This window comes from Ammodytes marinus, assembly GCF_949987685.1.
Source record: "Ammodytes marinus genome assembly, chromosome: 5".
Taxonomy (NCBI): domain Eukaryota; kingdom Metazoa; phylum Chordata; class Actinopteri; order Uranoscopiformes; family Ammodytidae; genus Ammodytes; species Ammodytes marinus.
The window spans coordinates 19,353,539-19,380,402 of NC_137234.1; the positions used below are offsets into that span (position 1 = coordinate 19,353,539).

Below are 26,864 nucleotides of genomic sequence, written 5' to 3' on the forward strand. Positions count from 1 at the left end.
GACGTGCAGTGCACCTCGCGCCCCCTGCTCGTACGCGTGCATGTGCGTTGTACTGTCACTGATGTGCCGCGTGCCACACAGCTGCAACCAGACAGGCAGCTCGCCGCATGTGTAGCTGGGCTGCTGGAGGAGGAGGAGTAGTAGTAAGGGGGACTTCAGTCTGTTTGACCAGCATCGATCTCAGCCAAGCCAGTCGGGGGACAAGGCTTCAGTATTGTGACATACAGCGTTTGGGTGACGGCTCCCCTGGACAGCAAGGGAGAGAATGAAAATAGTGGATTTTGTGTCTACGAGTTGGCGACAGCAGAAGAATACGGGAAACCAGCCCAAAAGGTAAGCAGCAACGACGGCTTGCTACTACTCAACGTGAGCGACTTTAGCCTCCTTACTACACTATTTTACTCACTCACTTCACAATTATTAGCAAAAGGGACGCTCGCATGCGGGTGGCCACAACATAGCTTACTTGTCGCGTCTTTAGTGGCTCCTTTTGTGTTGTTACGACTTGCGCCACTACAACACAATAAAGGAGGCAATACGCTAATTGTAACGGTTACTCGCGCGTGCAAAGCTGGGGGTAACGTTGATTGTGCTGGCGTGCGCACTTGATTTATAGGCTAGAAGTTATGATGATTTCTAATTCTGGGAACAGATGCCTATTTACTGTAAACTAGTAGATGGCTTGCCTAACAAACCCGCTGTGGCAAGGACAGTGAGTGAGCACTTCTTCAGGGGAATTTCTGGTTTTGCATCACTCCTCATGGCCTTTCCAGCGGTAAAATTGCAGGTAAACCGTGGCAAGGATGGCCACTAGAAATAGAGCGCATAATTGGATCCGCTTCGCTGTCTTTAATATTTTGGTTATCCATTCCAACAAACAGTACATGTTTTACTGCTTGTGTGCGTACATGCGTACGAAGCAAATTCTCAATACGTTACAGACCTGACACCCAGTTCCGCATTATATTAGTACTACGTTAGGAGGTATGAGACAAGTGTCAAAATCAGGAACTGTATGCTTGCGAAAGAGATAGCAGCAGGGTGCCCTATTTTTAATATAAAAGCAGACATAGCCTAGGCCTAGGTCTTGTTACTGGAGGAAGCAGATGTATACCCCAAACAGACCACAGATGCGTCCAGAAGTAGGCCAGTTTGCCTATCAGGTCTGTATGTCCTGTCATGCCCTGCCATGCATGGTCCCCTTTGGAAGGTTGGCTGGCCTGGCGTCTCACACTACTGGTTCATACATGGTACATGGAGTGGGGGAGGTTACAGACAGTCTGAATGAAAGATCTCAAGCAGGATTTAGCTCTCATCCTCTGCCAGATGTCTGGTGGTCATTGTTGTTCCCCTGTCATTCGCTCCCCTGATTGTGGCTTTGTTTTCAATGGAAAGTAGATGTGCATGTTGGTATAATGGCTAGCGCACATAGTTATCTTCAACCATTTCCTCCCACGTTTTAAAATATGCCCCGTCGTCATTAATTGGTGGATTGTTTATTGCAAAAAGGCACATAGAGGAATTTGGATGAGACAGACTGTTTTTTTTTACCCCACAGGAGGTTATAATATCAGTTGACTGTCATTTTAGACGGATTGATAAGAAGCTTTTTCTCAACAGCAAAGAGCGTTTTGTATTTTTTCTTTGTTGCTATGTTCACTTTAGTGTGTTGTGGTTAAGGCAGGAAGCCCCACATTGAAAAAGGTGACAGCGCCAATCCTCTAGTCTACTGTCTGTGTGTGATGAGTAGCATGTGAGACACACATTCCTTCCCTCAGTATTTCTTTCTATTTCACTGTGTCCCATTCTCAGCTCTCTGTTCCTGTATTATTATTATAAGTATTATTAAGGTCATTTTAAAAAATGGTGGTCGGATATAAAAGACCCCACCCCCCCTACTGGATTCATGTATTTAAAGTAACATTCTTCTTTTTCAGTATGTTTTTTCTAAATCACCAAATCAAGGAAAAGCCTCAACTTTGTGCCCTTAGTTTGATCTTTAAATAGCCGAATCCAGCTGCACCGTTTGACTTTTTAGAAATGAACTGCACTTTTATTTGTAGAAGCTCTCAGGCACTTGAATGTGCTCTGGAACACTGATCTGACTGCCCTCTGTGATGCCAACAGGATGTGAGCCACGAGCAAGGCAGAGCATGTGAGCAGCCCTTATTTGTTTGATCAGTCAGCATTCTTTAGTACTCTCTGAGTTGTCTTTTTATATGTTTCCACCTTAAATCACTCATCATCATCCATCTCACTGTGAAGCATCAAAAGGCATTAATGTAATATTTGTTTTTTAGTTGATTACACTGCAGCAGCAAAGAAAAACTATTTGGTGATTAATTATGGTATTAGTTTGGTGAACAAAACTCTACTGATGATGACACACTGTTTAATTTAATAGTTTTCTTATCAAAAACACGTAATGTCTCATGACATGTATACAATCTATTGTTGTCTCATAACTCTTGTACCAGCAGCCCTACTTCTGTTGTGATAATATTATTTTTGTTGAGAGGAATCAATGGCCTTTGTATTTCCTCTGAATGGAGGCTTTATGATCGACGTCAAAGGCCTGCAACGCATCAGTGTCACAAAACGCACCAAATAGTGAAGCCTTTTGCCAACCATAAAGAAGACAGAGAGTCTTTAGCCCTGCTGCCTCTCTGTGACTCATGACATGTCTTTTTCAGTGTTGTCCTTTCAGATTTCTTGGAAGTATAGTTTGAACCAGTAGTGTACTAAAGTGAAATGATCAATAATTCAATCAACAGAAAATTAATGCAAGCAATTTTGACAATCAATGAATCATTATCCTGCCCAATGGCACATCAATCAGACCCGCTCCACTGACATGCTTATGCTTTATGTCCCACAAGCCCGGTCTGAGCTGGGAAAGACAGCTTTTAGCTTCAGTGCACCTGACTCCTGGAACAACTTACAGCTAAAAATTAAACTAAATACATTCATATCCTTTGGCCAATTTAAACAGACTATCTTGGATCTGCCAAACTCTACTTGTAACTGTTTTAATTAGACTATATTGTACTGTATGCCTTTTACTTGCTGCCTCTCTTCCCCACTCTGTAAATGTTTCAATCGTTTTGTTTTTTCTTCTCTTCACTTGTTGTGTATTTGATGTTTTTGCATTGAATATTTTGTTTGTATTGTTGTTTTGAATTTGTTTTGACTCGACGTCATTGAAAATGAGGGTCACCCCTCAATTGGTCTCTCGAGGATAAATAAAAGTTAAATGAAAATGAAATGAAAAATCATTACATTCGTGCTTTAGAGTGAGCCTCTGACAAAAACTAGTGTGAACTTTTCATGAGCTTAGTTTTGTCTGGAATGTAGCATCATGTCATTAGTGAAGTTGAGGTCACGTCACGCTATTGTTTAAGTTGTATTGTTACTTCAACACCGGAGAGAAGAGTGATAGCTGTATGGGATTGTAGCCCAGATTATTGTCTTTTGGAATTTGCAAAAGGCTAAATTTGGCCATCTTGGAATTTCCCTTCTATGATTGTCTGTCTGTAGTATGCAGTCTTCTTTAGATGCCACTTTATATTTCTGCTGTGTGTTGGTGAATCATAGTAGAATGACAGTTTCCCTCCAAGGTTAGGCTGCTCCCCTTGTATGAACCATAATCCTTTTTGTGTCTGTGCTTGTTATCATGATTTCAACACGTAAACTTTTGTGCATCATTAAACCTCATTTCTGCTTAGCTTTTGACTCGAGACCAGCTGACTTTTGTCCTGGTTGGGCATTACTTATTGGGTAACACACACTCACAATGTGTTCACTGAATTATTTATTCACTTTGGGCTTGTAAAAAAAAAGATTTGTGGCGTTTTTTAAGGATATTTTTGAAAAGGGTTGGATACAAGATGGAGTTTAAAAAAAACAATAACATTCAGCAGGGGAAGGTTGCATAACTTCCTTTTACACTGCGTATTTCCCTTGGGAAATTTCTCAACCCATGCATTATTGATTGTTCAACTTCATATTAAAAAATTGAGTTTTTATAAAGTAATAGCACCACTTATTTCAACTCTGGCTTCACTGTTAATATTACGACCTTGCTAGGACGAGGACCAATTTATGAGAATGTGGCTTTCCCCAGCAGGGTCCTGTGGTTTTGTGTTTATGAATATATACTGTTCCCGTGACATTCTTGTCCTCATCATACCACCCCTGAAAAAAAGTGCTGCCACTCTGGGAAACAAGGCCTCTCTCTCCCACTGGCCCGCTACTTCAGCATCTGAAACTTACTGTAGTCATTGTTATATGTAGACAGCCCCCCCTCACTCCCCCCCCCAGGTAAAGGAGGGGGGAGACAAGAGACGGTTCTCAGGCTGGTTCAGATGCAGGGTGAGTTGATAGAGAGCCCCCTTCCTCAGACTCAACCTTGTTATTTCCTTTTCTTAAGGTGTTGTAAAGGTTAGGTATAGTAGTATGGGATATTGGGTGTCATTGGTGAGTCTTGAGTTCTGTGTGCTGCTCGGCTATGGAAAAACAGGTTAAGACAGAGTGACAGTGGTAATACAGAGTACAGCAGGGACAGAGAAGCCCCTTGGGGACACAACAAGCTATTCTGAGCCCTGTGCTTTTTCCCCAGTCCCCGTTCTCTGGATGTTTCGTCCCTGGGTCACACAGTCTCTGGGCTATTTTCTACGCATAAACACAAACACTGCAGCCGTACAAAAGAATCACAGGGAGAGACGGAGGAAAGAGAGAGGCTCAGACAGCAAGAAAGACAAGGCCCTCAGTCTCTTGTTAAGGAGACTCTGTGGCCAGCCATCAAGGCTTCCCAGCCGTTTACTCTCATCGGCCTGATTTTGAATCATTCTTCTCCCTGTTCTTTAGTTGATTTAACCTACTTTATGTGGTCGCTTCAACACAGTCAAGAGTAGAATACGTTAGCACTGTGTTTGTCATGCATTGCTATACATGAGTCAATGGCCCATATGTGCTAAGGCCTAAGGGGAACCGCTGCGGTTAGGGTAAACAATTGGCCATTGTCCATTCACCAACACACCTGCAAAACACATGTTTGGAAGCACAACCGGGGCTGTGACATTTGTATCCCTGTTATTTGTCTGCAGGCCGAAGGTATTGAAGTGACATGGGTAAGATTTACACAAGCGTGTCATCCTTGTATTGTAGTGATAGGTCATTAACAGGCACCATGGTTAAGGGTGGCAAACAAAATCAGCAGGACAATATGGTTTTAATACCCCAGTTACTCTTCATTGTGATGTATCACACACTCATGCTGAACTGAATTGATCTGACTCACACCGAGGTTTCGCACCTACAGTTATCCAGTTTGAGTAGCCCTTTTCTGTATCTCTGAACTTCCATCTGGACTCCATACCTTTCCTCTATAAAACTGGACAGCTGTTGAACCTCTCGTACCATCCTGCTTAGATTTCCCGTGGGGGTGATGTTAGGATTTTCTTAGTCTTTTAGGGGCTCCGCTTTTTTATAACCCAACATTGTCTTCAACTGCCAAATCAGTGTTGTGTCGAGGGCAGAAATGAAAAGATCTTGTTGAGGGTGAACTTGACTGCAGTCCTGGTTAAACTAAATAATATAATGGATGGAATACAACAGAATCTGTGTTGTAACATAACATTACACATTAATTTGTACAGCTACCTTGCCCCTGCTAAAACAATTTAGAAACCACTTCTTCTTATAATGGTCCAATTTCTCTCTTTCACTTTGTGCTATTTTCTGCCTTTTTTTGGACACATGTACACTCACATGCACACACTGTGTCTGACATCCATTAAAAACTGGAGCTCTGAAGCCATCTGGGACTTCAGACTTCTTCATGTGGAAATGAGAGCCATGTGGTCGCTTGTTACCATCCTTCCTTTTAGGAACTGCAATAATATGCTTGTTCCCCGCAATCACCATGAGCTTGTGGCATTAGGCTTAACATAATGAGAGGGATAAACATACAGCACACTACAAGATATTCTTTGAACTTTATTGCAGTGAATTCAATTGCATTACTAATGAAAGCAAATTCATGCTCAATTGATGGATATCCTAAAACTTCCACAGTAGCAACAGTAGTGAAATAGTGTATCCTTTGATAACTTAAAGTGGCCATAATACTCTGCAATCGCATTCTGATGTCATGGGAGTTGACTTGGCACTCGATCTCTCTAAATTTGAATGTTATATCTTTTAAATTTGAATATTTTCTTTCTATGAACTTCCGTTTCTGAATCGTCAAAATAAGCTTGCGTTTGCTTACTTGCCTCTGGTGCTCGGTGGGTGGTTTTCTTCAAACCCCGTGACAATGTCATCTTAGTTAGCAGCATGTGCAGGACACATGATGGTTCATAATACATGGTAACAGTAAATGACACGCGCAATATAGGAGAGACAGAGTATATGTGGGCATGCTCTGTGAGGTTAACCAGGGCGAATGAGTGCATGTCCCGAAGCTTGTCTGATCTCAGAGCCAGAGCGTCCTTTGGCTGGCCACGCAGCACTGACTAATCATTCTGTGGTCATAACATCTGTCCTCTTCTCAGTCAAACACGCCAGCAGCGGTTTGGGGGAGAAGGGTTGAAGTGCCAGCCACAAATAAGATGCTCTATTAGGAATTTGAACAGATAAGAATTTGATTTGGATTTCTGTCCCTTTTTGTTCTGTTGGTATTAAACTTTTCACACTTGGTTGCACTGAAAGTTTTCAGCTCAGGATGCCTGCCCACACTGACACACACACACACACACACACACACACACACACACACACACACACACACACACACACACACACCCCACAACACACACACACACCCCATACACACTCCCACTCCCCTCACCTTAACCCAAACTATCCAGCGTCGCTCGCTGAACTCAGAGTTTCCAGGCTCCCACAGATAGTTCAACGTTGCCAGGCTCCTCCTAATCTCAGGCTTTCATTCTGACGTTGCTCTTGTACTGTATAATCTTCTGCCTTAAATCGGACTGCTTCTCAGAATCAGATAAATATTGATTATAAGCCAAAAGAGAGCTGATTATGGATCAAGGAAGGAAGTGTAGAAATGTAAGAAAAAGAGGACTTGTTCCCTATCAACATCACAGTGAAACTGGGTAAAAGGTAAACAAATGGAGCAGAATCATCTTACATTTCAGGTTAACAAGCATTTAAGTGTTATGTTATCAGTTGTTTGTGTAGACAACTGCTAATTCATTTAGCATTGATAGTGCATTGTACAGATATTTAGCACTAACTAACTAGCTGGATGTGATTCAGAATGCTTTGCAAGCTGTTTGTGGTTGAAACAGTGCTCTGAGAACTTAAATACGCGAGCTAGATTTAGAGCTTTATGTCATATCAGGAAACGATGTCATCTAAGGCCCAAGGCTCAAAGTCTTGTAAGCAAATTGGTTATCAAAATGTAGCCTTACGGGAAAGCCATACTATCTGCAATTCTGGCCCACTGTCTAAACTGGCCCACCTACCCTTTTCTTACCACCTATGCTCTGACTCACCCCACCTACATTTTGACAGACAATATGATTCCTGTTTTTTGTAAGAGATATGTGTGTACCCATTGTTTTGTCTCTGCACTGTACTCTTAGCTCCCCCAGGCGTGATTTTCAACTGTATCTCCCACTCACTACCTCCTCTGATGCTTACTCATTGTTTTCCCCCATTTTCCGTCTGTTTGACACCCTCCAGCCACCATATAAAAAAAAAAAATGGATGACAGAAAATGTAGTCTCCCCACACCCACACTGTCAGAGCTCAATGTCAAGGCCATCACACGCATCGCATTTACAATAGCACAGGACAACACTCACCCACTCAACTGTCACTTCACCATTATGCCCTCCGGACGCAGGTACAGGTCCCTGTTGTGCCGGAGGGCTTGCTATGGCAAAAGCCTGGTACCTGCAGCCATAGCAGCCCTCAACAAAAGGCCAAGATAAAACACCCCAGTCCCACTCTGTTTATATATTCTGTATGCATGTTTATTTTGTTGTGTTTGTTGTCCATCTGTCTATTGTCTGTCGGCGTGCGGCCCATACATGTACTGTGGAGTGAAAAAGAATTTCCCCTAGGGGACAATAAAGTCTAAAGTCTAGTAATGTGAAGTTTGTATGAATATTAAAAATACATTTTTGTATTACAAATTAATGAATAGTTATCTTAACAAAATAAAATTTGTTTAGGCCGTTTTCCTACTTGGCCTTAAAACTAAAAAAAAGTGTTTTCCCAACTTTTTCATTTTTACAGTGCACAACCAGACACTTTTCTATTTACCACTCAAGCAAAATGTATCGAATCAAGTTTCTTTAAGCCCACCGTGACATGTTATCCTCTTTTCACAGCGCCCATTGAGGAGTGCCTCAGTTCTGTTGTTGACTCACAGGCAAAATGTTGACCACTTTGTGCTATTAGTCATGTCTCTCCTGCTGACTACAAACCCCAAAGTCTGGATCATTTGAAGCTTTGTCTGTACATTTAAGGCATTATAGTCTTTAGAGGAAGAGCTGTTTTGTTGTCCCACTGTTTTTGCCGTTTTCATTGAACCTGTTGTTGAAGGAGGGGCAGCCACTGGTTTCCTTTTCTTCCAGACCCCAACACAATACTATCAGCCGAGACTCAACACAGGAAGTAAGCAGCTAGGACCCAAAGATGAAGCAGAGCAGACCTTTTGCTCCAATGAACCTGGTACACAGTGATTTTAAAAAAGCAGCCCACAATCCTTCATGTGCATCTTGAATCAAAAAAATTTAAAGTTTTATTCTAGGACCGTTAAACTTACTAACTCAAGAGCATTGGAGCCTTAAAGCTAGCCATGTTTTGCTGAGTGTTGCTGCTGCTCATGTGTGGCCATGTCTTCACTTGGCCAGGACAAGAACATAAGAAATGCATAACATAAGATGTCAAAGACATTCTTAGGGTAATGCTTTTTTTTTTTTACTTTACATTATATACTTGTATAAAAACGTATATCACATTATAATGTGTTTTAAACCATTAATTAAATGTTTTCATACTTCAGACATCATTTTAATTACTTCCACACCCCTGGAGAGGGCAACAACATACAGAGAGCTACCAATCTTCATTAAGCCTTATTAGCAGAGACTTTTAAAATCTAGCCTGCATATAAAGTACCAACACTGGCAGCCACCACCACACAGACAGTGTATGCAACTGTTCAGACAAACATGCCGATGCCTTGAAAATACCTGAAAAAGTTTTGACCCGAGATGGGCGAGAGAAGGGAAATTGTAAAAAGGAAAGCTCAGCACAACAGAGACCATTTTTGTTGAGTGTTCTGGTTTCGCTGACCACCTGTCAGACAAAAGACTCAGCTGTTGTTATGATTGAGAAGACTGGAGTTTTGGAGAGCAGGTTTATATGGTTGACAGACAGACATGGCACCTAAAAGCGCATCTTGAAAATGATGCCTGTACGACCTAACCCCTTAACTTATTCGTCAATATTTCCACTGCTCTCTCTGGCATCAAGATATAAAGTATTAAGGGGAAATATCAGGTGGCTTCAGACTAAATGTGTCCTGGTCAGCACAAGGCATGAGGGTCTGTGGGGAACAGTTAAGGGGTCCTTGTGTGAGATGACAGGTGCTTCAACACCAGTTGCCGCAAGGCATGACAGACGCACATTCCGCCAGAGGCCTCAGCCTTTTTCAGTGAAAGTCTTCCTCAGCGTTTGCTGAAGAATTTCACTCATAACCTAAGTAGCTTACACTGATGTTTTAATGCCTACAGTACATTAAAGGGTGCAACTAGCCCTGGGTTATGTATCCGTTTCTTTCATCTCCTATTATCCATTCTCCATATCCAAACTTCACTCTTGAGTTGCTGGTCTAGCAAACAGGTTGCAAGGCTTCTCTCTATGTGCGATTATTCAGCCCTGAGAACTCCCTAACAGCAGAGACTTCTGCCGCAGACAATCAGCCCAGGGAAGGCACGGGGCTGGCTCACAGGGGCAGACCCGGGTCGGGGAGGGGTTAAGTGGCTCCAGGAGCATTGGACCAACGGATGTGACGTCAGCAGCAGTCTTTCCTCCCCGGCTTAGGCCAGTCTGTTGCTGTCTCGCTTCTTGTGTATTGTGGTTAGCACACATGTGTCCTACTAGCACATGCAGCGACACAAATAACTACATACATGTAGACATACACACACACTAGAGACATATAATTCCATGACAGTCACTCTGTGTCACACACTTCCTACAGGCCTTTCATGACCCACTGGCCTACTCTGGCTGTCATGACTACTTGCGGTAAACCCTCTAATAGCTATGAAATGACACACAGATAGACATATTCAGTCATTCTTTCTTTATGTACTTTTTTCTTTTGGTTCAAGCTTAAAATTGACTCTTGATCACAAACTAATGGGCCTATCTGAGTCTAGAGACAAACAATAGGATTGTTGGATTGTTTTACAAGGATTGTAAAACCAAAGAGGGTTATTCTTAAAAATACAAAATTTGATGTACACGTTAACCTGAAGCCTGAAGCCAAGGTGTGGTACACAGCAGTGTGGTCTGAACCATCTCAAATGATCATATTCTTTGGCCTGCAAATACCTCCTGCTATTATGGGAGCCGATAGACATTTCTCACACGAGTAGTAGTCACGACCATCTGTGTGTTTGCGCCCCTGTGGCAGAATTCATTCATACCGGTGAATGGTTTTGAGCAACACCCTGACATCTCTCCAGCTTAGCTAAGATTTGGCATTTACTCTCCATGTCTCTGTCCATATTTCACACCTGAACAAACCGTATACAGTATCTTTTCACAGAGTGGTATAGTTTATGCTAATTCTGATGATTATGAGTTACATTTTTGTCCCCCCCCCCACAGATTTTGACATGAAGAAGGACATAGACTCATTGATAGCAGAGGAACGTGCTGAAATCATCACTAAATATGACAAGGTAAGTGTGTTCTAAGGAATAGTGTCACTTAATACATACACTACTCCAGGACCTTCAGTGTGCAAAACAATTTAAAAGAAAAGAGTCGTTGATTCTCTTTCTGTTATAGAGAGGCCCCTCGAGTGGTGCCTGTAATGTGTGAATAGAATCAGAATAGATTTGTTCCCAAAGATAGTGACGATTGATGATTGGATGATCAATGAATTACTCTGACTGTGAATGCTCACACATTAGGGTGAAAGCACAAGTGATCCTTTAGGAAAAGGAAAACAAGAGACCCATGTGTGAAAGCCAAGACAGAACACAGGCTAATGCTGGTGTGTTAAGTGTAGTTGTAGCTGTTGTTGGACCAAACAAGTAAAGCAGGAAACATACTGTATGTGAGCCATCCTCTCTTATACTGCCATAACATCAGTCCAGTCATTTGTAATTCGTCTCAAATCTGTAATTCAAATTTCAATTTTAATGTATTAAACCTGATTGATTGATTGAAATTTTTATTTTGAATAAGAAAACAGAAATTTTCATAAAGAAAATAATGATGTTACACAGAATAGAAAGCATAATTAGGTACATGAATGACAAACACTTGATAATTGGAACAACATGTTCGAAAACTTGTTTAGTCTGTATCACAGTTTGTCACCACTATACAGTATTTGCTAATAGGGGTTATGTTTTTTTTCTGGTATGTTTCAGGGCAGGCAGGACGGTGTCAAAATTGACCCATGGGAGGATGCTGACTACAGCATCTATAAGGTTACTGACCGCTTCGGCTTCCTGCAGTAAGTAACCCTACATCAGGCTCTGACAACTTCCTTGTATTGGTTGGAATTCTACACCTTGACTCCTATTTAGACTATTATCTCCCCACACTTCCTGTCTTCCTCTCTCTCTTTTCTTTCTCACATAATGTCTAATAATTATGCTTAACTTAGATCATTCTGTCAACAATCCCTTGTTGTGTATTTCTTTTATTTCTGCTCCAGTGAGGAGGAGCTGCCAACGCCCAGTGCGCTTGAAGAGAAGGTATCAACAAAGTCCAGATTTTTGAGCTTGCATGTGTTATATTAATAGCCCGCTTTCATACACACAGTGGACCACATTTTATATCTGTCTTTCCTCTCCCCAGCAAAAGCAGCAGGAGATCGAGCGAGTGGAGAAATGGCTGAAGATGGTGAAGAACTGGGACAAGTACAGGAACAGTGAAAAGGTGAGGAGCTCAGCGTTGATGCTTATCAAACACACAGGCACTCAGACAAAACAACAACTTTCTGTCTCAATTCAGCCCGTGCGTCCCCTTTTTTACCCTTCCTATAAATTATGTGACCTATAATTTTCACTCTGCTAATAATCTGTTTTCCATTCTACCCTTTTTTACCTTTCAACTGCAGCCCCCCCCCCCCCCCCCCCAGGTCTAGACAGCTCAAACAAGTACATAAATGCATGTGATGAGTCCTTGTCATTCAAGAGAGTTAACAAGGCTACATCCCATGAAGCAGCATTTATACATGACCCTCTAGCGAGTTTCATCTAGCTGTTGTCCTCTTTATGTTTAGAGAGTCTCCCATTCGTGTCTGTTCTTATGTCTTTGTCACATGCGTTTCAGTTGGTGAAGCGTGTGTATAAAGGCATCCCTCTGCAGCTGAGAGGCCAGGCCTGGGCCCTGCTTTTGGACATAGAGAAAGTAAAAAAAGATAACGAGGGAAAATATGAGGTAATGTCAATTGTGCGAAATACGGATACTTTGAAAGTGTGAAATCTGATGGTTGCCTAGTTATTTTTTTATATAACACATCTGTCCTTTTTTCTATCCTCCAGAAAATGAAGCAGCAGGCTCGTCACTTCTCCACAGAGATTAAACAGATTGACTTGGATGTGAACAGAACCTTCCGGAACCACATCATGTTCATGGACCGCTTTGGAGTCAAGTGAGTTCTTTGTTGTGTGTGTCTGTGTGTGTGTAACGTGTATTTCAGTGTATCTACAAATGTCACTGATGCAGTGCAATGACTTCCTCATTCCTGTCTTTACCGTATCACAGCAGAAGGAGTCACAAAAGAAAACCCCAGAGTAAATTAGCGCCTATCCTTTAGCGTTTATCTAAGCTAACAACACACTGCTTATGTTCCTGTGTTTCATATGAATACTCCACCTTGACCTTTTAGCCTGTTAGCCTGTGAAGATTTTTTTTTTAGAAAAAATTTAGGTTGCTTCATAACAAAGGTGTTGAACTTGTTTTGTGTCATACTAGTGTGTCCAAAGATCTGGTGTCTTGTTTTCTTTTTCAGTAGTTCAGGTTTGCCGTGTCTACGTTTCTGCAGGGTGCGACCTCAGCCCGACACACGCACGCACGCACGCACACACACACGCGCGCACAAAACCCAAGCAGTGGTTTCCTCCTCTCTGTGTTTTATTAGCCTTCCTGTCAGTGCGCGAAGCCCCACAGGAAATGGCATTCATACAGAATTGTGCACTGACATTGAGTGTACATGTACAGAGTAACACTGGCCACGGTGTTATTCACCGGCAACTCATCGATATAATGCTAATTAAAAAATATATGTATACACTTAACAAAAATTGTGCTTTGGAATGTGACTGTGGGACAACAGCAGTGAGTGTGAAGATCTAAAAGTCGCTGTTGTATCATTTTCAGTTTAACCCTCTTGAGATTGTGACCGAGCGCTCTCTTTGGAACGTACCCCTCTCCCTTAAATTCAAAGCCACTCATGTTTAAACACACAAAAACACCACTCCATCCTCCTTGGCTGCCCAATCCTTCCCTGCAAGTCAACAGCTGTCCCACTCGCACCGAGACACTGACGGCTATATATAGCTCCTTTTTCCTGCCTCTGTTGCTGTCTATAAGATGTGCATTTACTATAAGGGCCTGGAGGGGAGACATCCTCTCGTCTGCATTTATTTATTTTTTTGTCAATGTCCCTTCTCCATTCTCGCACACAATAGCAGCCTTGTGTGTCTGTTCTGAAACAGCCCAGACTCCAGATGTAGTGAGCCCAGCAGCTCACGACCCTGTGTTCACAGCAGCTGGATAGGATATGCAGGCTCTGGAAGAAACATCTTGTCACATATGTGGATACACATTAAAAAGTTGCACCTTTAGAATTGCCCCAATTTATGAGTAAAAACATAAATTCTGAATTGGTCAGTCTTTCCACCAATAATAGATCACAGGAGTCCTTTGACACAAGCCTTTCGTTTATACTAAAAAGCAAGCTAAATAGCTCAGACATAGGCTCGACAGACCATCCACGCTAAACACATACACACACTCAGATATATACAAACACTACCGGGATGATGTCATGCAGCCAGGATTTTTCAGCTTTGTGAAAAAAATATTTGCAATTGTTTTGACTCTGTCCTGGTTGATGAATGTATTTTAAGGATGAGGTGGTTGAGAAGTCATAACTCATGCAGCCTTGGGGAATTTTTATTTCATAAACTCACAACACATTGTGTCAGCTTGCTGGGTTGTTGCTAAGGAACAACATTCTTGTTTTAACTGGTGGTTTCTCTGTTCCCTCTCCAGGCAGCAAGCCCTGTTTCACGTCCTAGCAGCTTACTCTGTCTACAACACGGTAAGTTTACTTATGCGTTGCATAATATGGAGGGGTCTGCGCAGTGATAGCAGCACTTCAGTGGTGCAATGGCTTCAAGTCTGTTGAGTGCGTTTGTCTGCATACAGCAAAGAACGGCCCACAGCACTCTAAACCCATTTGTTGTTGTTCTTGTCTTGTGCGGAGCCTTTGGTGAGATCTTTTATTTATGAGTGTGGCTCTGACTTAACGCACATCAACACAGTGAAACAGTCAGACAACCAGTGAACCCACAGTCATACTCAGCACTCACCAAGTTCCCTGTTTATACTACCTAATGGGGAAGCAATACAAATCATCCTGGTTTTCTTTATTATATACAACCAGAACAATTACAAACAACACCGTGTCCATCTCAGGTACTATTTTATCATTACAAGCCCTCTGTCCTTTCTCCACAATAAGCCAGACTTTGTCTCTGTCTAAAGTCTGGCTTTTGTAACCAAGAAGGAATTATCTGTCAACACATTTATTGTAATGAAGTAAATGCACATGTGTGTTTCCTGTATCTCAACATATGGTTGGTTATTAATCCGTATATTCATCTTGTAAAATCACAGATTGCTTCAGTCTGTTGGGGACTAATCTTGTCTCGTTGCACGTTACATATTCCCTCCTTCTGATTGGGCTCTGTAGTCGGGTCCTGCGTGGTAGAGGTGTTAAGAGCCAGAGGAAACCGGCATGTGCTGTTCTCTTTTTTCCCTCTCTCCCTCTCTTCTCACACACTGCTCAAAAGAAAGTGGGTCAGTAGGAGAGAGAACGAGGGAGGGAATGGAGGGGGGAGTGTGTTTGTCCTTTTCCGTATGTGATGGTAGAGAAGAATGTGGAGAATGTGTAGTTTAAGCTCACTGTAACCCTAATTATACTTACTGTATCTCCTTGAAAGGACACTTTGGATTGTCCATTTCTAGCTGCACAATACATCTGTCTTAATATGGACAAATCCCAAGTGTGGGTCTGGTTTTGTGTATCTGTGCTTGCCAAGGGCAACGTGTTTAGCGTAAATCATTGAATCATGGCGTAGTCAAATTGGCGGTAATTCAAGCAGAAGACATGACATTATTGAGAATCTCTGTTGGGCTACAGTAAATATTTGAACAACCTTCGGTAAAGGTGTTTATAAAGTCATAGCTGCTTGTACAGAAGGTCTGCAGTAGAACCACACACACATCCAAAGTATGCCTTCAGACTACATCAGACATGCAGGTGCTCTCCTCCCCTCTCATCTCTGGGCGTGTGTGTGTGTGTGTGTGTGTGTGTGTGTGTGTGTGTGTGTGTGTGTGTGTGTGTGTGTGTGTGTGTGTGTGTGTGTGTGTGTGTGTGTGTGTGTGTGTGTGTGTGTGTGTGTGTGTGTGTGTGTGTGTGTGTGTGTGTGTGTGTGTGTGTGTGTGTGTGTGTGTGTGTGTGTGTGTGTGCTCTATAAAATTATGAATAATTCCTCTAGTTTGCCAATTCTATTTAATTGAACCGGTCTCTTTTGTGTTCCCCCAGGAGGTGAGCTACTGCCAAGGCATGAGTCAGATTGCCGCCATCTTGCTCATGTACCTGAATGAGGAAGATGCCTTTTGGGCCTTGTCCCAGCTTCTCACCAACGGCAAACACGCCATGCACGGTGAGACAAAACAGAAAAAACAACAACTCTGTTTAGAAGCACTCAGAAATGGCATCTTATTCATCATTAAAATGTCGGAAGTATTTAGCCTTTTAACATTTTTCAATTTCACTTCATGTATGCCTCTCAGCTGGATGTTTTTGTTTTTAGATATGGTTCCACAACTCTCCGCACCTATTTTGATATGACATATTCATTTTTGAACTGCATAATTGGTATAGTTGGTAATTGTGAGTGAAAACAAATACCAAATATTTCTTTGTCTCCACCTGTATTACACACCATTTATGGCTGTTTTATATGTTTTCACTCATCTAGGTTTCTTTATCCCTGGATTTCCTAAGCTTCATCGTTTCCAGGCCCAACACGAACTGATCCTCTCCAAAATGCTGCCAAAGCTGAAGAAACACATGGTAAGTTAAAGACACATGGGGCTAATTGATTGCTTGAAAAAGGATGCAGCGCATTAATCCGTGTCATTTCATTATTTGATGAATTTATGTTGCAAAAGGCCAGATTAACTGTTACTGCCACTCCAGCATTACTATTCTACTCCAGCAGGACAAATTGGAAATATTATGAGTAGGGGACATCCCTTAGAGACTATTTCTCATTAATATTGCCCTCACAGGACAAGGAGCAGATGTCAACAGGGATTTACACCACCAAATGGTTTCTGCAGTGCTTCATTGACCGAGTAAGTATTTGTTTTTCTAAACACAAAGTGCACATAAGTTCCATCGCTACATCTACTCTGTTTATATCTAGTCCCAGATGTATTCTGCATCAGTACATCACCGTGCAGTCTGTTCCATACACTTCTGAACCCAGAACCACTTATGGGGCTGTTTTATTATTTTTTTAACCAGACCGTATCTCTGCTGCTGTGTCTCTTACATAACAGACTCCTTTCACTCTGACCCTGCGTTTATGGGACATCTACATACTGGAGGGAGAGAAGCTGCTAAATGCCATGGCTTATACAACCTTCAAATTACACAAGAGTAAGTATGAGGATGAATAACGTTGTCTTCCGTGCCGCACTGTTCCGTGCCTTGGCTAAATGAGTCAAACCAGCTTTGTGCCCAGATACAGACATGGCTGCTGTTACTATACCAGCAAGTGTTACTGTGCAGATTAAATCGCACGCTGCCTCTCGCTTGGCTGCCTCCTCACTGGATGGCTTACATAATGCAAGCGGCCGGTTGCTGTGGAGAAGAATCGAAAGCTGACTTCTCATTGGATGCTTACACGAGCATTGCCTCATCCCGGTTGAATTCTGACGGGCCACATCTTGACTCTGTATCTTAAAGTTCTTAAAAGGCCTTTAACAATATAAAATCATGGGTCACTGTTAACAACATGAGGTAACTTTCATTTGTCGTTTGTGTTTGTGTGTGTTCAATCAGAGCGTCTGCAGAGGCTTCAGTTAGAGGACCTGAGGGAGTTTCTCCAGGAGCAGCTGGCTGTTTCCTTCTTCCTGCCTGATGATGTGGTGGTTGAACAGTTACAGGCTGCTATGTCTGAGCTCCACAGTAAGAAGCTGGACCGACCTCCCCCAGGTGCACTGGTGCTCTTGTATTCTTTCCTTTTATTTTTCAGTCTAAGGCTACATGGACCTCTGTGTTTGATTCATTCTAAAGTATAGTTTTTCTTTCTTCCATTGCCCCTCCTTTTTTTAGCCAAGTCAGAGGAGCTGCCAAAGACACCTCTGGGTCAAGAAAGACCAGTTCTCCTTCTGCCTGTGCAGCCTGAATCTCCTCTGGAGGTCAAAATCAATCTGCAGGCCCAGGAAACGGACAGCATCGGCCTACACCAGACACCTTCTCCCACTGAGCCTCAGGACTCCAGAACACCTCCTTTGGCTTCACCTGACCCGGTTGTAGTCCACACACAGAGAACACCTTCTCCCTTAAGTCACTGCAGAGCACCTCCTTTACCTCCAAAAGCAGCCAAACCCTGTGCCGAGGTCAGGTCAGACAGAGATGTGAAGGAGTCGCTTCCAGAGGTCAGCCAGCCGACCCAAGTTTGGGTAAAAGAAGAGAGCCCGGCTAGTGGTGCCCCAGACACCCAGGAAATGATAGTGGAATGGCCTCCACCCTATGAGCCCCCTGCTTTTGTTGCTCTCGACATACAGGCCGAGGAGGAGACCTTCATGCACCTCCCGGATCTGCCACCGCCACCTTTCTTTTACCCCGAGGAGGATGACCAAACGCCTTCAGCTAGCGAATCAGAGATCAGAACCCAGGGCCGCTCTCCGTCCCCACGCTCGGCCTCACCGCTGGTCCCTCAAATGAAGCTACCCCCCAAACCATGCCTCAAGCTGAAACCACCCACGTCCCTGGACCTGGCCCCGAGGAAACCTCCTCTCTCCAAGCCTTCCCCTCCCCGTGCCTTCACCTCATCATCCTCTTCCTCTCCCAGACTCCCTCCCCCAAAACCCACCAAGTTCCCCGTCTCTCTGTACGTCCCGGTGTCCGGAGACCGACGGCCGTCCAACTGTTCCCAGTACGACAACCTGTCGGAGGCCGACGAAGACGACCGCTTCCTGGAGAGGCTGCTCGGGACCACGCCTGAAGAAAGCCCAAGCAAACGCCTCATTGACAGAGACTACGACCCCGCCCTCCACCCACTGCCTCCACCTCCCGTGTTCATCCCTCCCTCTCCTTCTATTCCTCCCTCGCCCTGCGCTCTCGCCACTTTGCCTCAGGAGCCAGAGTACGAAGGAGAGGACATCTGGGTGGAAGACTCCATCATCCCCCCTCCTCCGGCTAGTTTTGCAGACAGACTCAGTCCCTTCCAGTGTGGTGGTGCTGCCGCCAACTGTTCAGACACACACAGAGCCACTTCGCCCGGTTACTCTAAGGCTTTCTCCAGGGGCCCAAGGGACCATTCTGCTTTCCCAGCACCACTGCTGTACACCGGCTCACCACCGGGCCACCCCAGGCCCTCAGGACAGTCGCCGGTCGGGGTGCCGTTGGTCCGCTCGAGCCCAGACTTTTGCAGAGTGCCTCACGGTGGACAGCAACTGCCCAAATCAGTGACCTTTTGAAGTTTTCCCAGGGCCCATTCAATTGTGACTCATGCCAATATGATTCAGAATCTCTGTAGAATGCTTGATTTAGTTTTCAAAGCCATTTTGAAGAGACGCAAGGCCAGTAGCTATTTTGGTGTGTCAAAGGTTTTTGTTTGTGTGTATGTTTTGAAAGGAATGTTTTCATTGATATGTACAGATTTCTGTTATACTTGCACCTTTTTCTTTGCAAGGGCAGTTAACTTTTCTACGTGTCATACTTGTATTTAAAACTGCCGTCTGTGTCATTGCTTGCTGCACACAAAAGGTGTGTGTGTTAATGGGCCAGGCTCCTGTTATTGCGTGAGACCAGATTTTGTTTTCAATTTGATGGATGGTTATGGCAAATTGACACAAATAAGGTTGATTTAATATCAGCTGCACCACTTCTTCAGTACCAGCTTGTTGAATCCAAGTGTCTTAACCTGATTGCAGTTAACTGAGGGTAGCAACTCTTAACACTCAACAAGGGCTTTTGAGGCTGCAGGGTAAGGTAATCTTTGCTAAAACACAAAAAGCCTCTACATATATACAGTACATATATGACAAATGTGAGCAGGCTCACACGTCTTAACAGCCATGTCGAACCGTTATGGGTAAAAGGTTAATATAACAGTTACTTTACTGTATCTTACTTGATAACAAAGGACCACTAAACCAGGTTGCACCAAAGCCGTTCACATGCAAAGTACGTTTCAAAGAATTGCTTATGTTGGAACCACCAGCAACAGGGAAGACATGGTGCAATATGTCACTGCTGTTAATATACTGAAGCTAGTTAATTTCACATGAAGCCCAGTCAGGTCCTTATTTTCCTTAAAGTAAGAGTGGGTACTCTTTGGGTATTTTCCTGCTTTGTCATGTTTTATCTTGTTGGGATGCTGTCCATTTCAAAGAAATGGGTTTCAGTGTTACATCTGTTTGTCTTACACTTGATTTCACAGCAACAATGTAATGTTTCATATATATATACATGCATGTAGCAAGGCTAAATAAAGTGGGTGTGTAAGACTTAATAGGAAGATTTAATGAATGCAGCATATTGTTAGGACAGATAACAGTAAAAATCAATGTCACAATATTTAAGAAGAATAGCTCCATCTACTGTTCAGAAGTTATAGAGATAGTAGTTTGCTTTAAAACTATAAAATGTCCACAAACGAGAAGCTTACAACTATGACATAAATGCTACCTGTAATGTCTACTTGTGAATGTGCACATGTCAAATGGGATAGTGAGCTTTACTTAAGAATATAATTGCATAACCCTATACAGTAAAAAAAAAAATGAAAACGAGTGAATCAAATGCATGGTCAATTACATTTTAGCGCCATTGCAGTGACTATGCTTTCAGGACCTATGTTCTAGAGAAATGGAAATTGAGCCATAATATATAGTACAAGGACATTATAGTCAAGCGTGTTTATATAGTTTCCTTCAGTTATATATATCAATATATACCACGTCTAAAAAAATTTGTTTTGTTTGTGCACTCACCTTCTTCATTACCGAGAGGTTTTGTATTTCTTAAGTATTCAGTTGTTTTATAATGGAGTTCCAGGTTACTGATTAAAAACTATTTTCATTTTAGGGAGTAATGTTGACAGATTAATTTTTTTATCCCTTTTTTTTGGATTGTTCATGAGCTTTGGTCTCTCTGCTGCGATTCCTACCCCATAACTTGGAACTTGGCATGCACACAAGTATGTTTGGCTAGCTGGAGTATCTTTAGTCGTGTGACCCGACCGCCAATTGTACATCACTGCTCCTTTTATGGATCTGGTTGACATCAGGGATGCTGGGGCTGAGACCAAAGCTTATGTGCATTTATGCAACTACTTATTTGAGTTTTATAAAGAGATGAACCTTAGCTGTCTGTTGTCTTTTCTTTCCCAGGCAGACTATCCACATCTGCTTTTGGTTTTTTTATTGCACACCCACAAATAAATTGTTTAGTTATGTACATATCTTAGGTTTCTGAACCGTGCAAAGTATTTCACACAGAGAAAACAAAGGTAAATATAGAAATGTGGCACTGAGTCGGCATATAAGGAAATTAAAATATACAAGCTATACGTCCAGTAGCCTGCGCTGCATATAATATACTTGCATCATACATACTGCAGACACCCTGATTCACCCCAAAGGAATTATGTAAGGAATCGGTTAGCAAAGACTTACATAATCACATACATCTTTGGTTAAAAAAAAAATAGTCTTGGCCAAATTCATCTTGACAGACAGGAATAAATAAATTGTGTATGAGAAAAAGAGTAACTTCTAAGTCCCGGTACACCTAAGTCCAATTTGTACATTGATATTTCTACATTTTTCCTACCCCACATTTAATACACATTATCCAACGAGAATATAGTAACACGTCTTATGTTAGACTTATTTGACACAGCAATTCGGTCCATAACTTCATTGATTCCATTAAGTAGCTAGCATTCAACTTGGGCACAATCGCAAGTCTATCTGATGAGGCTGTGCCAGTGAGCAGCTGAAAGTCCCATCAGTTAAGCCAGAACTTGAGTCCCATCTTATCCTTCATATCTTCAGCTGACCCATGAGGTTAGAGAGGGATGTGACACTGTCCCTCACTTTGGTGTCTTCCTCCTGTCCCAATGACACTCCAGCCAGGCGCGTGGAACCGTTTGATCCCATGATGCACGGCAGGCTGAGGAAAACTTCTGTACCAATGCCACCCCAGCCCTAGAGCAAAACAGACAACACAGGCAAATGCTTAACATCTTCTATAATCCAATTTCAATGGAAATGTCCTTTAAAGGAAATACCTGACTGCACACACAGCTTGTTAAATGTTTCAAACGGCACAGGATACAACTTGGCCTCTGTGTCGATGCTACTGACTGCATACACTTAAAGGTGGAGTCAGCTATTCTGGAAAACTTGTCAAAAACGGTGAATATCTGTCTGTTAATGCACAGCCTGTAAACTGGTATGTATTCAACCGTAGCTATCAACATACCAATTTACAGAGCCTGGGCTGTGTATTAACACTTGATTTTTTTTTCTTCAGCACACACAGTATGTACAGGTGGCACCTTGAGGAGATATTCACTGATTTTGACCAAAGAAAAACGACAACTACACCTTTAATTAAATGAAGTGTAACATAGCATACCATGATAAAGTGAAACTGACTGTGAAAATGGTGCCATTGTTTTGACATGGTTCTACCTGTGCCAGTGTAGAGACAGAGTGGACCTTCATCTTATCTGTCAGGACACTGTTTGTGATGTCAGCGATGGACAGACCCACAGACCAGGACCGCTGGCCTCGATTCTTCATCATCTCAAACGCTCTGCAAACACAGATAAATATGTTATTATAAAGATTACATTTAAACGTTTTTTTCTTATTCTCTTTATCCCTGAAACTTCCTTCAACAGCACCAGTGTTTAGAACCGGTTGACTCATCTACAAAAACTTTACATATTTTACACAGGGGTCACACTACCTGTCTAACAACGGCTTGGTAGAGCTGGATGCTGTTGCGATCTCTGGCACACTGGAGCTAAGCCCGCTGGTACTCATTACAGGAACTGGAGGGAAAAAACACATGGACAAGCTAAACCAAGTGTGTAATTTAAAAGCCGCAAGAATGTATGACAATTCCAAACAAAACCTTCAAATAAAAAAAGAAAGATGGTCAAATGATCATGAATGAATAGGGGAGACTGATCGGAAGAGGAGTCTGTTGAAATGTGTGACATTCACAGTGACAACCGAACACATGGCCTTCAAGCAAATATCTAAAAATATCTTTCCAGCTCACCTTTATTGTCTGAAAGTTCTCCTATGACCCAGGCTTGTTTGTGAGTGTTCAAATTGATATCCAACACGTGACTAAGTCGCTCTGAGTCCAGGTTACACCCTGCTCCGATCACCCGCGTCGGAGGCAGGCCACTCTGCCTCCAGGCCACGTGGGCCATGATGTCCACTGGAAAATGGAGAAGAAAAAGAACCAGGGTTGACCATGTATAAAACCTGTATATGAGCAAAGTGGTCCATTCCTTTATGTTTCTTTCTCCACCATCACCAACCTGGTTGTGAAGCAATGAGCATCACTGCATTGGGGCTGAGACGTGCCAGATTTGGGATGATCCCTCTGTACAAGTCCACGTTGGTCTGAACCACGCTTGCGTACGACTGCTCGCTGCTCCAAGAGTTCGCAGTCACCACCACAACCATGGAGTTTGCGGAGGCTAGCATATCTATACAATGGAGAGCCATCAGAGGTTCAATATTGCACACGCCTGACCTTGTAGGAAAGCTTGAAAGGCACTGTGGATTCAAACTGTAAACACTGCGTTAGCTTTCGGTTAAACCCTGATTCCTGACTGTGAATGCTGCGGCTGTCACAAAGGCCAGTCATCAAGGACGGCCTCCCTGAGCACAATGCCCTTTCAATTATCTAACATCTGCGATGACTAAGCCCAGAGGCAATTCTAACATTATTGAGTGACAGTGCAGAAAGTGACGTACCTCTGGATACCTCTACCTTGGGAAGGCTGAATGTTTCCAGATCTGTACTGCCGCCCTTGGTGGAACTGTCAGCGACGTCAACCAAAACAAGTTTATCCACTTGACACTGCGGGGAAGATTTGACAGGGGAAAAAAGACCGTGAGAGTTTGATGTGTTTACTCGTACAGGTAAACTATACAATACGTCATTTTTTCACCTTGGATAAAATGCTCATCACAGTTGCCATTCCTAAATCACCCCCTCCGATAACGGACACTTTTTTCTTTCCATGATTACTACTTCCACCTGCAAATGGGACATCAGTTCAGCCAACAATACTATACAAATATCAGATTATGGATCCTTAACAACAGAAGGGCTACCTTCAGTGATGTTGAGATTGGAGACAAAAGCCAGAAGCTCATGGGGGTCTTTATTCTCTCCTGTGGTCTTTGCTGACAGCGGGGGATCCTCCTCAAACTTGGCAACCATCTCAGTCAGAAGACCCACCACGGTTGATTTGGGCTGTTGCAAAGAGCAAAGAAACAAAACAAGAGCAGCAAAAAACAGATGAGAACCCCTCATAACCTATGCTATGGCATTTCACATATCAACTAGAAAGTATAGGCCTACAGCCTTACAAAATCCCAGTTGTGCAGGCCCGGCAGGAAGAGGCGTCCTCGAGCGTCCACATGCTTGCCCTCTCTGATGACCATGTTAGCGGTCGGTCTCAGGAAACATATGGGCGGAGTGAAGGGGAACGAGTCCAGCAGCCACAGCTGAATGGGGAAGTTGTAGGAGCGACCTTGGGATAAAGACGATGCCATCAGTATAACAACGACCTCATAATGAAAGTATACATTTGTTTCCCCCTTAGGCTACGTTGTTGTGTTATGTCAGAGGTCAGCCTTACCTTCATACTTGACAGGGAGGTTGCCAATTAATTTCAGGAGATCTTTTTGTGTGCTGTCACTAAATGCTGTAATGGACAACAGCAGCATCAGTCAGTGCTGAGCCAAAAACAGGTGTGTAGGCTATGTACAGGGTTTATAACAGGGTAAATGAACTATAGTGTTTCCCTGAGGGCAAAAACGTACTGTATGTGCCGGTGTATGGTTTCATCCCAGGGTAGATGCGGTGGATTTTCTGCAGCTCCTCAATAGCAACATCATGGAATTTGTACTAATATCCAGGAGCAAAAAAAAATCGTTTGGTGTCTGAACAATATAGATGGCAGTATAAGCAGTAACAGCACCTGCCCATCAATTTTAAATTAAGGGTTTAATCCCTTTATTGAGGTGGGTTGTAAGCAGCTTTTTTTTTCTATTATTCCCATCAAGGCGGAATATTGTGCGCATGCTTTAAAAACAAGCTGGAGTAGGCCTATGGGATGGCATGGCAGAGGGACTATGGATTCGCTCTCTATTAGGTCTCCTTTAGACAATTAGCCAATGTAATTTCAAGATTGAATACGTTGACACGTCGACAGATATGATTGGGATTTGTTTTTGTGAGCTCAGATTCGCTTTAGGGATGGCAACGACGCTGCAAACAGCCCAGGGCAGTGATTTATGTATTCACCCATTTCCCATCACTGAATTTGAAAAAAAAAAAAAGTTAAATAGCAAGTCGTATTCTAGTATCACATTTCCTTGTCAACATCCTTTCATCTGACTGTAGACTGGTTCGGGCAGTTATTGAAGGACATTAGCCCATTGCCTTCTATAGCCTACTAGCAGTCATCGATAACTTTACAGTATTAATTATACTTAAACGAATTCAAAGTTTCACGGTTTGTCATGTTGTTAAATAACTAACCTTGGAGAGGATCCGCTGTTTTTTCTCAGAACTGAGATCCATCTAATGAAGTACAACTACAGACGCAGTCTGATTTTTGACTCCTGACAGTTCGGTTTCCAACTTTAAGCAAAACACACTTCCGCAAACTTTCAGGAGTAGCTAAGCGAGGCAAGAGTACCTATTTGCAGACCCATGGAGAAACGGACCTCCACCGGAAACATGAAGGGGCCACGCCCCAAACTAATTTCATTGGTCAGAATTGTAACCTACTCTGAGTTTGTTTTCACTTTACGCTGCAGCTCAGACTGAAGAAAGAGTGTCCCTGCCACAACGCGACCCTGTACAGTTTAAAGCAAAATCACTCCATAGAAATCTCCATCGGGATGTTTTTATAATTTCCTGATGATTTTACGTTTGATCGATCATTTATCTGATCAGTAGCATAGTTCTCAGCCCTCGTGCCGTTCATATGCGGTCACCTTACACATCGTGAGCATGCTCTACATTCAGATTAATAAACCTATTGTATGTATCTCATTATTTATTTATTTATTAACAGGAGTTTTTTAACGTCTGTGCCACTGAACATAGGCTATTTATGTCTGGTTGAAATGCAATTCTGCGGCTGCACGCGATCGTTACTGTTCACTTGCGTTAATGTCTTTGACCCCACTTTTTAAAATGAGCTGTTTATTTTAATGTGGTGGCACTTTTTGTGTTTTATTTATAAGAGTTTATATTTGTATGTGATTGACCTACTTGTGATAATTGTGAATTAAAGAGACGGATTTCGGAAGATGTACACAAAGCTTTGTTGCTTCATTCATCTTCTACCTCAACATCTACTTTTTACCACCGTCCTGGCCACTTGGGACCCTTAACAAACTGACTTATTTTACTGTCTACTAGCACCATAACCGGTGGAAACTGTGTCTTGTTATTATTCACCGCTAGGTGAACGCCGGCAGTAAAACAAAAAGAAGAAACGCTAAGTGATCGCCGCCAGTAAAACAAAACGAAGAAGAAATGTTGTGTTCCGGTGGAGCTCCGCTTCCCCATGGGTCGAGAAGGGTCTAGATGCAGCCGCTTCCGCCTACCAGTGCAGCTCGGCCAAACATGCCAAACACGCCCATATCTGCCAAAAACGCCCATATCGGCCAAAAACGCCTACAGCTCGTGCGCATGCGTAACGCTACAGAACTAATTCAAGCCCGCAGCTCAGTCCCATTGTTGCTTACTTAGCGATGTTGTCGCTATATTTACCGACTTTTCAGACACCTCTGGCGACGTTTTCTTCAAAAAAGCGACC

At 42.8% G+C, this 26,864-nt stretch overlaps 2 protein-coding genes across 2 annotated transcripts; one reads left to right on the forward strand and one right to left on the reverse strand.

Moving 5' to 3' along the window:
- Positions 1-164: 164 nt before the first annotated feature.
- LOC307250219 (uncharacterized protein) lies at positions 165-21,154 on the forward strand. The gene is made up of 14 exons (XM_080027241.1): positions 165-333; positions 10,882-10,955; positions 11,655-11,740; positions 11,945-11,984; positions 12,088-12,168; positions 12,565-12,672; positions 12,777-12,886; positions 14,512-14,560; positions 16,070-16,190; positions 16,509-16,603; positions 16,822-16,887; positions 17,095-17,194; positions 17,600-17,752; positions 17,873-21,154. The coding sequence occupies exons 2-14, from the start codon at positions 10,890-10,892 to the stop codon at positions 19,240-19,242; spliced, it is 2,445 nt and encodes an 814-aa protein (XP_079883367.1). The 5' UTR covers positions 165-333; positions 10,882-10,889; the 3' UTR covers positions 19,243-21,154.
- A 12-nt stretch (positions 21,155-21,166) lies between these two features.
- On the reverse strand, positions 21,167-25,694 carry uevld (UEV and lactate/malate dehyrogenase domains). Its single transcript, XM_080027242.1, has 12 exons — positions 25,574-25,694; positions 24,853-24,937; positions 24,669-24,734; positions 24,397-24,560; positions 24,139-24,280; positions 23,973-24,061; positions 23,776-23,881; positions 23,334-23,504; positions 23,066-23,230; positions 22,748-22,832; positions 22,468-22,591; positions 21,167-21,978 (listed from the first exon to the last, which is right to left on the reverse strand). Exons 1-12 carry the CDS (start codon positions 25,613-25,615, stop codon positions 21,814-21,816), a joined length of 1,404 nt encoding a protein of 467 aa, XP_079883368.1. The 5' UTR covers positions 25,616-25,694; the 3' UTR covers positions 21,167-21,813.
- Positions 25,695-26,864: the final 1,170 nt, after the last annotated feature.